Source organism: Quercus robur, chromosome 4 (genome assembly GCF_932294415.1).
Source record: "Quercus robur chromosome 4, dhQueRobu3.1, whole genome shotgun sequence".
In the NCBI taxonomy this organism is placed as follows: domain Eukaryota; kingdom Viridiplantae; phylum Streptophyta; class Magnoliopsida; order Fagales; family Fagaceae; genus Quercus; species Quercus robur.
In genome coordinates, this window is record NC_065537.1 from 25,258,644 (window position 1) to 25,273,347 (window position 14,704).

Below are 14,704 nucleotides of genomic sequence, written 5' to 3' on the forward strand. Positions count from 1 at the left end.
CTTCGTCTCTGGTCACAATTTGCTTGAACAGAGTTCGCTCAAAGCTTGTGCAACTTGTGAACTGTTTGACGGCCCTTAAACTGATCCTTTTATATGTCTAGGTTTAGGAGAAAAGAAAGCCAAAAGACATATTCACGGATCCCAAGAAAATTAGATTGAAATTCTGAAAATCTTAAACCTCAACAGATAGCAGGTATCGAGTAGCTATCAAGCAGGTGTCGAGCACACCGAATGAAGAACAGCTTCCTTAAGCTCGATAGATGCAGCTGTCAACTAGCTGTCGAGCTTTAATGATTTTGCACTCTAAACTTGTTTTCTTGAATAGACTTGAAAGCTTCAATACTTGATCTTGAAATAAGGTTTCTTGAAGTATTTAAAACATCCTAAATCTACCCAAATACAAGTAAAGTGCGTTTTGTCAAAGGATAAGCCAATTACATAAAATCAAGACATATGTTCTTAACATGTGAAACACATATGTCCTAACAGCTCATTCTGTGACCATTGCTTCGTCCGTTACATTTCTTCATCAATGATTGTAATAAATGCGTAACGTCTTCTCTGGGAAAATGACGATCTTCGCATAGTGGCGATCATAAATTTCTGACTCATCAGGTTTTACAACTTACAAGAATGAAACAAACCCAAACTTTTTTGTTGGAAAGAGAAACAAACCCAAACTTAAACATTACAACATGAAACCAAAAAAATTAACCATAAAAAACCTCACTAATATGATAGCACTTCCAGATTTGGGACTAACCATTAGTCTACTCCAAACCAAGCCTTTTCCTGAACTGCCCATGAAGTTTGTAAACCTTCTTTTGGTCAGGAAGGGTCTTGGCGATAGTCTCTTTCTGCATATACCTCTTAGCCCATGCAACAATCTTGGAGCACTATGCCTTAGTTTTGAAACCCCCTAAGGTCTCAATAGAACAGTACTAGGTGTAGAAGGGGATAAGAGTCCTTTGCTGCCTCTAGCTCCTTTCCTTTTATGGTCCATACCTTCCTTGATACTTGATAAACCTACGTACGTATTCCACTCACATTCTATTAACACTTTCCATAGATTATATAACAAGATGAACAATAATAGTAATTTCAATAATGAATTTTAAATTACGTGTACTAGCCTAGAAGAATATTTCTTTAAATCTTTGTAAGGGGGAAGACCCATATAAGATGTTCTTGATTGCGTGCGGCATTGAGAGGGAGTACTTGCCTCTACTTAATGGTAACATGACAACTGGACTCTATTTAAAAAGAAACATAACAACCTACTGGACTCCAAAGAGAGGGTCTATGGACAAAAAACTTTAACACCTATTAATGTGGTAGACTGTTGTGGTAAGTAAACAAGTGATCAATGATGAGTCATATAAGAACTATTAAAAACTTTTCAACCTAATAAAAATTTACATAATATTACTCTTCAAAATATAACATGAATATTGGACTCTCCTTGGTAAATCAAGGTTGGCTGATACCTTTTGCAGGGCCAAAAAAGTGCTACCCACATTTTTGTTCTATGCTCTCCCACAAATTTTTTTTTAATTGAGTCCAACGAACTTCTAATAATCCTAACCTATAATAATTTAAATATGTAGCACCAGCAAAAATAAATAAAAAAGTGACCACATATATATGGGACACCGAGTAATAAAACCTTCCAAAGTTACACATATATTCTACTACTTTATTCTATTCTATCTAAAATCATGCTTTCTACCCTTTTATTTATTACCTTTAGTAAAGTTATTTTTGGTTCTACTTTGTCAATTTTTTTTTCTTCTTCCACTCTTTAATCATATCACTTTTGTTAGGTTCTAAGTAATTAGGAACTAATGTATTAGAACTTCATTTTGTAATGTTGGCAAACCATGATCAAAACAGGTTTTATTCTTGTTTTAGACTCGCTCAAAGTGTGTTTATGTGTAAAGTTGGAATCGAGTGTACTGCAGGATTTATTGGTTAAATCTGCCTAGCTCGATCGATCGAGAATTAGACTCGACCGATCGAAAGTCATGTAGATTGTTTTTTCTACAGAATTTCTAATTCAGCCCAAGCCCGTTTGACATGTAGGGTTTTATGTTTTGTCTTAAGTATAAAAGGGAAAACCCTAGCCACATTTTTATGTTGCTCCTTATGCTGTGTGTGTGAATCTTTTGTGAGATCAAGAGATTTTTGCCTTCACACACACTTAGGGTTTTCAAGATTCAAGATTATGTCAAGAGCTTGGTAATCGATTCAGTTGCTGCAATAAGAGCTTAAAATTACATAAGCGAGAGTATTTGTACTTGTTGGGAATCCAAGAAAGAAGTAGTCTGTGGACTTGGAGCTGTCACATGGTCATGGTAGTAAGTTTCTTACTCGAGGTAGCAATAGGATGTTAGTGGTCTAAGTCACTATTGTGTAAACTTCAATTCTTTCATAATGGATTCAGTTTTACCTTAAGGATAGATAGGTTAAATCCTCCCCAAGTTTTTACTAGTTTGGTTTCCTGAGTCATTATATCTTTGTGTTCTTTATTTTCCCCACTTTACATTGATATGATATATTTGTGTTAACCTAAATCTGAAATTTGACTAAGTAATCATTTGGCTAATTTACTAGGTTAAACTAAGTATGTTTTAAGGGGTCTGAAAACAAACAAGTGGTATCAGAGCAGGTAGATCTCTTGTTGTAGATCTCTTGTTGTAGATCCTTTGATCTCTGAGCTGATCCTTGACCACGGTTGTCATGGAACACAGACACTCTCTTGTTATTCCACCTCACTTTGATGAGAATAACTATGCTTATTGGAAAGTAAGGATGAAAGCATTCCTGAAATATATTGATGAGAAAGTCTGGAACTCTGTTGAATACGGAAGGGAGAAGCCCACTACTCTTGTTAGTGAGTGGCAAACTTCTCAAAAAGAAACAGCTGCTTTCAATAGCAAAACTGTGAATGCTATTTTTAATGTTATTTCTATGTAGGAATTTAAGAAAATCTCTAATGTTGCGGTTGCTCATACTGCTTGGAATATCCTCCAAACTGTGCATGAAGGCACAAAGACTGTTAAAATTAATAAGTTGCAGCAATTAACTTCTAGATTTGAAAGCATTAGGATGTTTGATGATGAATCTTTTGATGAATTCTATTCTAAGCTTGATGATATTGTTAATTTTGCTTATAATCTAGGTGAAATCTATGATCAAACTAAAATTGTTAGGAAGTTTTTTAGATCTTTAACTGAAGATTTTAAACCCAAAGTGACTGCCATCACTGAAAGTAAGGATGTAGACTCCATCCCTGTTGATAAACTTATAGGATCTCTTCAGTCCTATGAGTTAGACCTACCTAAGACTAGCAAATCCAAATCAATGGCTCTTAAGTCTGTTGATGATGTTGATGTGAGTGGATTTGATGGTGAGCTCTCTGCAACAGAGATTGCTTACCTTGCCAAGAACTTTAGAAATTTTCTTAGGAACAAAAACAGAAGGGCAAGAGGTAAGAACACTGCTGAACCTAGAAATTTTAGGAGGAATGATCCCACTAAGGTTAATAACATTGAAAAATCTAAAGAGAAAGTAGGTTAACCTTCTAATAATTCTATGAGTCAAAAAATGTTTTGGGTGTCAAAGGTATGGTCATGTGAAAGTTGAATGTCCTACATTCTTGAGGTCTAAGGGTAAGGCTATGGCTGTAACCCTTAGTGATGATAAAGTTTCTAACAATGAGTCTGGTAGTGATGAGGATGGAAACTTCATTACTTTCACTGCTACTGCTATAGTTGATGAAAGTGTTGCTGTTGAGGAGAACCCTTCTGATGGGGAACTCTCTAAGGATGCAGATTTACAAGAAGCCTACAATAAACTTTGCAAAATTGCTGCAAAGGATGCTGTGAGTGTTGATTTAGGCTTAAAGAAAATTGCATCTCTTGAACTCGAAAAGAAAAATTTGCTTGTGAAACTGTTTGATGCTAATGAATTGTTGCATAATGTGAAGACTGAGAACATGCTTTTACTTGATAAAGTTAAGACCTTGGAACTTGAATTATCTGTTGCTAGAGAACAAACTAATAGGTCTGTAAGCTCCAAACTTGATCACATGCTGAGTGTTCAAAAGTCTCCCTCTGATAAAACTGGGTTAGGTTTTGTAGAAAGCATCAATGTGTCTGCACCCCATTCCACAAACTTTGTTCCTTCTTCTTCTACTGAACCTCCTATTAGTGAGGTTGTCAAACCCCCTGTGCGTGAGGTTGTCAAACCCATAGAAGTTTCACCTTTTAGGAAGATTAGGGTTGATCTCAAAGAGTCTAAACCTAATAAGTCTACCCTTTCTAAGGACAAGTCACATGATAAACCTGTCTGGGTTTGTCATTTTTGTGGAAAGTCTAGGTACATTCGTCCAAACTATTTCAAGTTGCAAGCTGCTAAACGAGCAAATAAACCAAAAGTACCTATGTCTTAAGCACAAGATCCTATGGTACTCATTGGTGAGTTGGTAAAGACTTTAAACCTTTATTACAATCCTGGAGTTGCTTAGAATTCTAATGTGAATAAAAACTCCAGTGCTCGAGGTGCATCTAAAAATTTTTGGATGCAAAAGGCTCAATCTAATTGAGTCTTTCTGACATGGTCCTTATGCTTCATTGCTCTATTCTTGGTGACCATTCTTCTTTGTTTTTTTTTTTTTTTTTAATTTCTTTTTTTTCTAGGATTTGCATTGCATAACACTCATTCATTTCATTGTAGGATCATTTTTGTTTTTTATTTTCAAAATAAAATAATAAAAAAAGGAAGGAAAAAGGAAGCAATATGTGTTTTTGTATTATTTTCTTGGTTTTGAAAACAATGTTGGTCAATTTATTTTCACATGACATGTCTTTGTAGCTTGTTTAGCTTGGATGAGCTTATTTATTGCACCTTACTAGTTGAAGCCTTGTAGTGCATGTTGTGTGGGATGATGTTTATAGTTTTTGATCACATGATCTTGATCTTGAAGTCACATGATTTTGATTGTCGGACTTGAACTTATTGAGAAAGGCATAAATAACCATCTCACCACTGTTTACTAGCCAATCATAAACACCTGAGTGCATATCGTAAGATTTTATGTTCGAGAAAGTGTAGCACATGCACAAAAAGAACATAAGGTGTAGCCTTAGTTTAAATGCTAAAATTGGTGTGTACATTATCCCAGCTATTATTGATAAGTTTCTGATCAAATAAAATTGGTGTGTATACTATGAGGCAAATCAAGAAACTTACATGATTGCAAGCTTTTATTCTATAGGAGATGTGAGAGTTATATGATGTAACTCTTTAGGTGATAGTCTCTTTCAAATCTATGTGATGAATTTTGTAGAAATTGTGCTTGATTTCTATTTTCATATCACCTCACATGTTTCTCAAGTTTTTACTAGTTGCACACATTACACAAGTTACTCTTTGCTAAACTTAGTACATGTTATTGTGTGTGTTTTTGGTTTGACCAACCAAGTTTGAAAATTCCTTGAATCTTATGCAAAACATGTTTAATGTTTGAGAATTTAAGTAGAATTGATTGAAAATCTTAATTTTGGGAAAACTGGATTCAATTCATGTGTTTTTGAAAAGCATTTCATCTCATACTCATGCATTTTATTCCTAAAATTCAATGCTTTGAGGAGTTTTTGCATAATATTGCTTTGTTTTTCAAACCTTTGATTTTTCCATAATTTCGATTGGTCGAAAAACATTTCAGCCTCTGTTTGTTTCAATTGGTGCTCAATTGCTAATGGATCAATCGAACCATTTTCGATCGATCAAATCTATTTTTGGATCAATCGAAAATCGTGATGACAGTATTTTAAAAACTTTTGTTTTCATGTGGTTTCCACTATTTCAAACTTTTTCGAATCACTTTTCTCTCTCATTCGATCGGTCAAGTCTACCAAAGAAATTTTTTGTCGTTTTCCTCCAAAATTTTTGCAAGGTTTTTCTCCTCTAAGGCCGGTAAGACCTTTTTACCCTTCCTTTTGCATTTATTTTCATTTTTCATGCTTTAAATCATGCAATTTTGGGAAAATTTCGAACCAATGGATTTTTGGGATTTTTGATGATTCAAGATGTTTTTCTTAAAGTTGATCAATGGGTTTTTGTTATAAGATGCTATATAACTGTTCTTGATGGTTTAATTTGATCAATTTGGTGATTTGTAGGAAATTGAAAAGTCTAGGGCTTGAATATACTCGAATTGGGAATTTTGTTCAATTAGGTTTAAATTGATGAAATTGGCTGGTTGAATTGATTCATATGATCATTAGTTTGTGTTATTTATATTGTTTAATGATAAATTGGTCAATTTCTTTAAAATTGAACAAGTGGTTTTTCAAATTTTGGGGTTTTTGTTATAAACTCTATGCTCAAGCCAATTTTGTGATTTTAAACTTCAATTGAACTTATTCTCACTGTATTAGACCATACATCATGACATTATACTATTCATGCATTATATAGATTGTTATTTCTATATTTTTTTGTGCTAACTTGTAGTTTGCCCTTTGTTTTTCTCTTGTTTCTTTTTCGGTCCTTTTTTGTGTGTCCTTCCTATTCTTAGCACTATGTCTAGGAAGACTAGAGCCAATAGGAAAGCTTCCTCTTCATCTTCTCTTTCCTTTGAGAGTAAGCATTTCTTGAGTGAGAAACACCAAGAGACTTTTGAGAAGCTGAACCTTAAGAGAAACATTTAGGCTGAGAGAAAGGTTTTGTTAGATGAGCTTGATCCTGCCATTAAGGCTAATTTTAAGCGTAGGGGCTGGCTACCATTGTTGGATATTGATCATCCACCTCCAGCTACCCTAATTAGAGAGTTCTACTCAAATCTCTCTATCCACGTCTATGATTCCAACACTTTAGTAAAGAGTTGGATACGAGGTGAAGAGTACACCATTACTCCATCGGTAGTGGCTGCTGCTCTTGGGGTACCTGTGGTCTAGCATCCTGTCTACCCCTGTGATGAGTCTCTACCTCTTGATGACATTATGTCATACATCACTGGACCTTCTATCCAGTGGGATTCTGATCCTTAGATCACTACTGCTGAGCTCACTAAGACTCATTATCTCTTCTTCAGGATTGCTTGTCATTCCTTGTGGCCTATCTCTCATCTGCACACCAGTCCTTTGAAGCGTTGTGCATTTTTGTACGATCTTGTTACTAATGCTTCTATTAGTTTTCCTCATCTGTTTTTTCGTTCTGTAAATGAGGTTTATAGGAGTTCTTATACTGCTCATGCTCTTTTCTTTCCCGTCTTTATCCATAGGATTTTGTTACATTTAGGGTTAGAGGATTTCCTCGCGTCTAAGCCTGTTCACATAGTCGCTCCCATAGGTGCCACATTTCTTAGGCAGAGGGCTACTCAGTTGAGAGCTACCTCTAAACATCCTAGGGTTGAGCCTTCCGGTGTTGCACCTCCTCCTCCCTCTTCTATAGGTGATACTATAGCTAAAGAGTCTGTAGATCTTGCTGTTGCTGCTGCTATTGCTGTTCCTCCACCTTCTACCTCAGATGATTCAGACATTCAACATATGTTGGAGACTGTCATGACCGTTCAAGCGGCTCATGGTCAGCTTTTGGTGGACATGCTTGATGAGATCCGTGCTTTGTGAGCAGAGTTGGAGCATTTTAGATGATCACCTCCGCCACCTCCTTTTGATGATGGATTCTAATTGCCCTTTGACATTCCATCACAAAAAGGGAGAGTACATTTGTAGAGGTTTTTTGTAGTTAGGGGGAGATTTTTGTATTTGTGGAGCTTGTGAAGCTATTAGATTGTATCTAGAGGCTTCATTGTGTATTTACATTTTTGGCTTTTGATGTATTCTTTGTTTTGATTGGGTTATTCATGATAGGGGGAGATACATTGTTTGTATATGTTTCTTGTTTCACATTACTTATTGATTTATATTTATGAGGTTATTCATGATATATGTTTTTATTTTGTGTCTTGTGAAATCAAGTAGTTATTTATGTTTTAATTGTATTTTCCACACATGCGTTTATGCATTTGTTGAGTGTTTCAGGAAATATACAGGTTGCTTCAGTTGTGCTGCTGTCTACACTTGCAACTAATAGATAGTAGTTAGGTTGAATTTGTTGTAATGGGCAATATTTGCTAGGCTATTCTTTGTAAACTTTGAGCTTTTTGTTAAGTTTGTGTTTTGTCACGGATTGCCAAAGAGGGAGTTTGTTAGGTTCTAAGTAATTAGGAACTAATGTATTAGAACTTCATTTTGTAATGTTGGCAAACCATGATCAAAACAGGTTTTAGTCATGTTTTAGACTTGCTCAAAGTGTGTTTATGAGTAAAGTTGGAATCAAGTGTACTACAAGATTTATTGATTAAATCTGCCTGGCACAATCGATTGAGAATTAGACTCAACTAATCGAAAGTCGTGCAGATTGTTTTTTCTGCAGAATTTTCAATTCAGCCCAAGCCTATTTGACGTGTAAGGTTTTATGTTTTGTCTTAAGTATAAAAGGGAAAACCCTAGCCACGTTTTTATGTTGCTCTTTATGCTATGTGTGTGAATCTTTTGTGAGATCAAGAGGTGTTTGCCTTCACACATACTTAGGGTTTCCAAGATTCAAGATTATGTCAAGAGCTTGGTGATCGATTCAGTTGCTGCAACAAGAGCTTAAAGATACACAAGCGGGAGTGCTTGTACTTGCTAGGAATCCAAGAAAGAAGTAGTTTGTGAACTCGGAGCTGTCACGTGGTCGTGATAGTAAGTTTCCTACTTGAGGTAGCAATAGGATGTTAGTGGTCTAAGTCGCTATTGTGTAAACTTCAATTCTTTCATAATGGATTCAATTTTACCTTGAAGATAGCTAAGTTAAATCCTCCTCAGGTTTTTACCGGTTTGGTTTCCTATGTCATCATATCTTTGTGTTCTTTATTTTTCGTACTTTACATTGATATGATATATTTGTGTTAACCTAGATCTGAAATTTGACTAAGTAATCATTTGGCTAATTTACTAGGTTAATCTGAGTGTGTTTTAAGGGGGTCTAAAAACAAACAATTTTCTTACCAGTTATCGTTCTGAGAAGTTAAGAAAAATAAACTTTAGGATAATAACATATAATGAAAAGAAAATGCACAAAATGTACCTTTGTATCAACAAAATCGGCCTAGAACCTGGCTTGAGCTCTCTGGAAAGGATCAGAGGGCAATAATGGAGACTTGTCATTCCAGGCCTCATCTATGTACTGAACAATGACAAGAGACTCACAAACTGGTTTTCTGTTGTGTATAAGAACTGGGATTCATCTCTAAAAGCAGTGGGCTCTTGTTCTTCAAGTCCTCTTCCTTGTACTCATACTTGATGCCCTTCTCAGCTAGCGCAATCCTGACTCTCAACCCAAACACGCTGGACCAAAAATTAGAAGAATCACCTCGTCCGCCATTGTCACAGAATTCGGGATATTATTATTGAAGCAAATGGGTGAATAGTTCAAAGAAAAGTGATATTCTATTGAATTCTAAAAAACTGGCTGTGTGGATTTATAGTCAATTGGCTGTGTGGGTCGCAAGAAACTGGAGAAGTATGATAGAGAGGCCTCCACAACTAGTCAATATCATTGCTTTCGTCATTAAGAAAATATCGCTTTGAACAAATAGCATTGACACAATTTTTCCAACCATTTTTTCCCGCTATTGCTTATATAGATTAGTATTTATTTATTTTTTCTCAAAATAAATAAATAAATAAAGATTAGTATTCATTTTAGTTGCAAAAGATTTTTGAAAATTTTGTGATAATATATTTTAATCACTTTGACATTTCTAAAGAGTTTTGATTGTTTTTTCCAGTAAAATATTTTCTTTTTGACTAAATTATACATCCCATCATTTAAGTTTGAATAAAGTTTAACAACAAAATTGGTTGTAGTATAAGACATAACCTTATTCAATATCTTTTTATTGGAGATGAATTTTGATAAATCCATTGTTAGATTATATTTTCTTCTTATATCCTCCATGCTTGAAAATTTTCGATTAAATTAAAGATTAATAACTATGTCATCAATAAATTGTTTAAATCGCAAGTTTTTGTAGTTTAAAATTATGCATAAAATGTAAACATAATAAATTATATAGTAAATAATATCCAATTTAGTGGTTAGATTTTCAAAATATGTAGCAATGTGAATATTATTGAGTAAGGTTATAGCCTTATGTTACAACCAATTTTGTAACTAAACTTTGTCCTTTAAGTTTAATGTCATTTTTATTTCATCTCATATTAAAAATTTATTTTTGCCTAAATCACAAGCTTTGCTATCCAAGTTGGTTGTTAAGGTAGCAGTTAAAATTCACATAAACCTGTCATACAATATGCCCAATCATATCATACTATATTCCCAATCAAAAAAATCAACAATCTCAATCTACAAACATATCAACCACCACTGACTACACAAACCTCATTGCATTTCTTACAATCACACCCAGCTCAACACTAGTAAGAATCCTCAAAACTATGCCTTTAGTCTATCAAAAGTAAACCATTAAATTGTTGGAAAAGTTAACGAATGTCTTAATTATGGTATTGATTTACAAAACATTTATGGGAACTTTTTATTGGAAATGAATGTCTAATATAAGTGATACAAACAACATTGTCTTCGTATAATATTGCCGAGTTATCTTTGATTAATGAAAATTCACAACTTGCTTCATGCATTGCAACAATCCCTGTGCGAATTGAAGAAATAGCATATTGTTTACTTCTTAAAAATAAAAGCATACTGTTTACTTAATAGATCTCCATGAAATGCAAGGTGGCCATAAGTGAACAAATATTATTTTGTGATTGGCCTTTACATGGATTAGAAACATGTTAACAGCAAGGGGAAAAAAAAAATAAGAGCACTAATCTTAAAAAATTTAATTCACAACCATAAGATTGTGAAAATGTTTTATGTGCAGTAATCTAAGTAGTTTCTTTTATGGATCTTGCCGATCTCCAATCTTCAAAACAGTGTTATAAACTCTATTTTATTATGATAAATTGAATGGATTTGTGTCTTAATTATTCAATTGACTTTACCAGAAAAGTTGTTCCACCAAAAGATATTGGAATAAAGATATGTTTTTCAATTTTTGCCTATAGAAAGAAAAAAACAAAATATTTCACGTGAATTTGACGGATTGATTCTCATATGTGATTATACACTTATTAATGATTACTTGGGTGACATGAGTGTATTTATTTATTTTTTATTATTATTATTATTATTATTATTATTATTATTCACTACATATGTAATGCTTTTTTATTTTTTATGACCATATAATATACCATTGACAGTTTTTTTTCTCAATATTTTTCAAAACTTGCTAAGAAAACAACTTGTTATTGGAACACATGAAACCATCACTTATGCCACTTTTGCAATTGTCCCGATCACAACATTCTATGTTAAGAGTGTAAAAAATATTGTAAAAAGTAAAAAGTTTTGTTTCCTCGGTTTGTTGGTACCAATACTTTAGTATACACTTGATGGCAAAATGGTAAAGTTCGATCTAAAATTTAGCTCACACAACAAGTGTCTTTTTTATTTATGATTCGGTACAAGCCCTTTAGATCTAAGGCTCAGCAGAGACAAACCAGAGTAACTTACAAGTTAAAACAGTACAATACATATGCTACTTTTGCAGTTGTCCCAATCACAACATTCTATGTTTAGAGTGTAAAAAATATTGTAAAACGTAAAAAGTAAAAAGTTTTGTTTCCTCGGATTGTTGGTACCAATACTTTTGTATACACTTGATGGCAAAATGGTAAAGTTCGATCTAAAATTTAGCTCACACAACAAGTGTCTTTCTTATTTATGATTCGGTACAAGCCCTTTAGATCTAAGGCTCAGCAGGGACAAACCAAAGTAACTTACAAGTTAAACAGTACAATACATGCCATCTAGAAATGCTCAGCAGACACATCAAAGTGTCTTGCAAGCTAAACGGACACTAATGGAACAAATCCAAACTTAAACATCACAAAAAAACAACGCTATTTCATAACCATCCAAAACCATCATATGCTAGCACTTCCAGATTGAGGCCTAATCATTATTCTACTCTGAAACAAACATTTTCCTCAACTGAGTAACAAACTCATAAACCTTCTTCTGGTCAGGAAGAGTCTTGGCCACAGCCTCCTTCTGCATGCACCTCTTAGCCCACGCGATAATCTTGGGGCACTCCGCCCCTATATTGATATTGCCAAAGACCTCGTAGGCATGGAACCAGCTGTAGAAAGTGATAAGAGAAAGGTCCACATACCCAAATGTTTCACCCCCAAAGTAAGGCTTGTCACCAAGCTCCACCTCCAATGTCTTTAAGAATTCAATGAATTCCTTCTTGCCTGCCTCTTGCTCTTCTCCTGTTGTGCTCCATACCTTCTTCGCAGCTCCAGAAACCTGAATTTTCCACACATTGTATTACTAGAATTAGCAATGACAGTAATGAATTTCAAATCTAGTCTACTGGGCAAACTGAATATTTCTCTAGACCTTAGCAAGTGGGAAAGGCCCGTAAAATATGTTCTTGACTGTATGATAGAGAGAGACTACAGAACTCTCCTAACTTTTATTTTAATTAGTGACTTACAAACGAATGGGTCTTGAACATGACTAATGCTAAGAGTGGAAAGAAATAATGTTTCAATTTGGTACCCAACAACTACATAAATTGAACATGGTTAATGAAAAGCAAATATAAACCATCAAATTTTTTTTTCCTTCTTTTTCTCCCTGATCTTATTTCTTTCAATTTTTTTCCCCTTTTTCTGAAAGACATCTTAGTAATCACTTGGGCGTTTAAGTTAATTCACTGCTGACACTCTGCTTTGATCTCTAGGATCTCCTAGGATTGGAAACAAAAACTTGAAATTGAGTGTGAACTGCAGGAGCAGATGTAAGAGACTCTTGAATCCACAAGGAGAACTACTCTAGTAATAAAAGAAATTCTTAAAAAACTTTAATCGAGGAATAATAGATTTCAATTAGAATTGAAAGGCCAATATAAAAGCTCCATATCTCAAAAACCTACCTCAATTTCAGTAGGAAATCATATTTTAGTAGGAAATCATTTTTTTTTCCGTGGATTCTGAAGATGATGCAGGACAGAGCATGGGGTTGCCTTTTGTCCACTGTTAATTTAAATTTTTTCTAAAAATTTTCATGTAATTTTCTGAATTTTATATTTTAGTTTGTTATTTAATCTTCCTCAAATACATGAAATCCTTAGTAAAGAACTTAACGGATAAAGAACAAGACCCAGTATCTTAGACTACTTATCAAATGATAAAACTCTAGGAGTTTTAAGAAATTTCACAAAGGTAGTACCTTCTTATCAACAAAATCAGCCCAGAACCTGGCTTGAGCTCTCTGGTAAGGATCAGAGGGAAGCAATGGAGACTTATCGTTCCAGACCTCGTCTATGTACTGAACAATGATGAGGGACTCACACACAGGCTTCCCGTTGTGGATGAGAACTGGGATCTGCTTGTTAATGGGGTTCATCTCTAAAAGCAGAGGGCTCTTGTTGCTCAAGTCCTCTTCCTTGGACTCATACTTGATACCCTTCTCAGCCAGAGCAATCCTGACCCTCATCCCATACAGGCTAGGCCAGAAATCCAACAGAACCACCTCGCCCGCCATCGTCACAGAACTCTGGGTGTTGAAGCAAATGAGAGAAATGCAAAAATAAGTGTGAGTGTAAAGAGACTTGGAAGAGAGCGTCAGTTTATAGTCAAGAGGTTGCTCAGGCGGCTTTCATTAAAAATATGACTTACTGCTAGTGCTTTCTTCTTTTTTTAACGACTGAGGATAAGAATGTCATAAAATTTACTTAATATAAGAGCATCTCTAGCAGCTCTCTTATATGTGTTAAATGCTATAATATTTGGCATTTGGTACATCAAACATTAAAAAAAAAAAAAAAACTTTATTAGAGCATCTGTAGTAGATGTTCCAAAAATTATGTCATTTTACCATATCAAATGCTTACTTTATTATTTTACCACATCATTTTATAACATCCCATTTATCAGATGTTTTATAATTCAATTCTATACATTAAAATAATATTTACTACACATTAAAATAATATTTACTACTCATCAACACAATAAACAAACAACAAATAATATACCACATATCTTCCGTACCATGGCAAATTTGCCACGGTACTATTCAATGTTGCAAAAAAAAAAAAAAAAACAATATCTCACATCTACTAAATGGGCTAAAATTGGGTTTGGTGTGGGATATGTGTCAAATATTTAGCATTTGGCACATATCCCACATCTAGTGTGGGTGCTCTTAGATGTGTTGAATGTGTCAAATTTTTGCAACATGCTACAGTACCGTCTCAAATATGAGATGGTACGGACAAAAATTGCTAAATATATATTGTTATTTTATTCTTGTTTTCTCTCTCCTTATCACAGATATCTCTCTCTGTCTTCTCACCTCTATCTTCTCAATTCATCTTCCACAACGCACCGATCACCAAAGGCCACCACTCAACGCCGCCAATCTCACCAAAGACCACCACTCGACGCCGCCGACCATCTGTCTTCTTTATTTTGCTTCGGGTTCTTTTTGTTTTCCTTTTTTCTTTTTTCCGTTCACGTTTTTTGGCTGGGGTTTGATGGGTGGGTTGGGC

General features: G+C 34.5%; 1 protein-coding gene and 1 pseudogene across 1 annotated transcript; both read right to left on the reverse strand.

The window, feature by feature from the left end:
- Positions 1-634: 634 nt before the first annotated feature.
- On the reverse strand, positions 635-9,566 carry LOC126720982 (probable glutathione S-transferase; annotated as a pseudogene).
- Positions 9,567-11,833: 2,267 nt separating this feature from the next.
- LOC126720980 (glutathione S-transferase U19-like) lies at positions 11,834-13,829 on the reverse strand. The gene is made up of 2 exons (XM_050423925.1): positions 13,381-13,829; positions 11,834-12,453 (listed from the first exon to the last, which is right to left on the reverse strand). The coding sequence occupies exons 1-2, from the start codon at positions 13,693-13,695 to the stop codon at positions 12,109-12,111; spliced, it is 660 nt and encodes a 219-aa protein (XP_050279882.1). The 5' UTR covers positions 13,696-13,829; the 3' UTR covers positions 11,834-12,108.
- Positions 13,830-14,704: the final 875 nt, after the last annotated feature.

Excerpts from the sequence above, each read along its gene's own strand:
- LOC126720980 (XM_050423925.1), bottom strand. The coding sequence starts at position 13,695 with ATGGCGGGCGAGGTGGTTCTGTTGGATTTCTGGCCTAGCCTGTATGGG. Across the intron at positions 12,454-13,380 it reads CTGATTTTGTTGATAAGAAG|GTTTCTGGAGCTGCGAAGAA; the intron begins GTACTACCTTTG and ends TGGAAAATTCAG.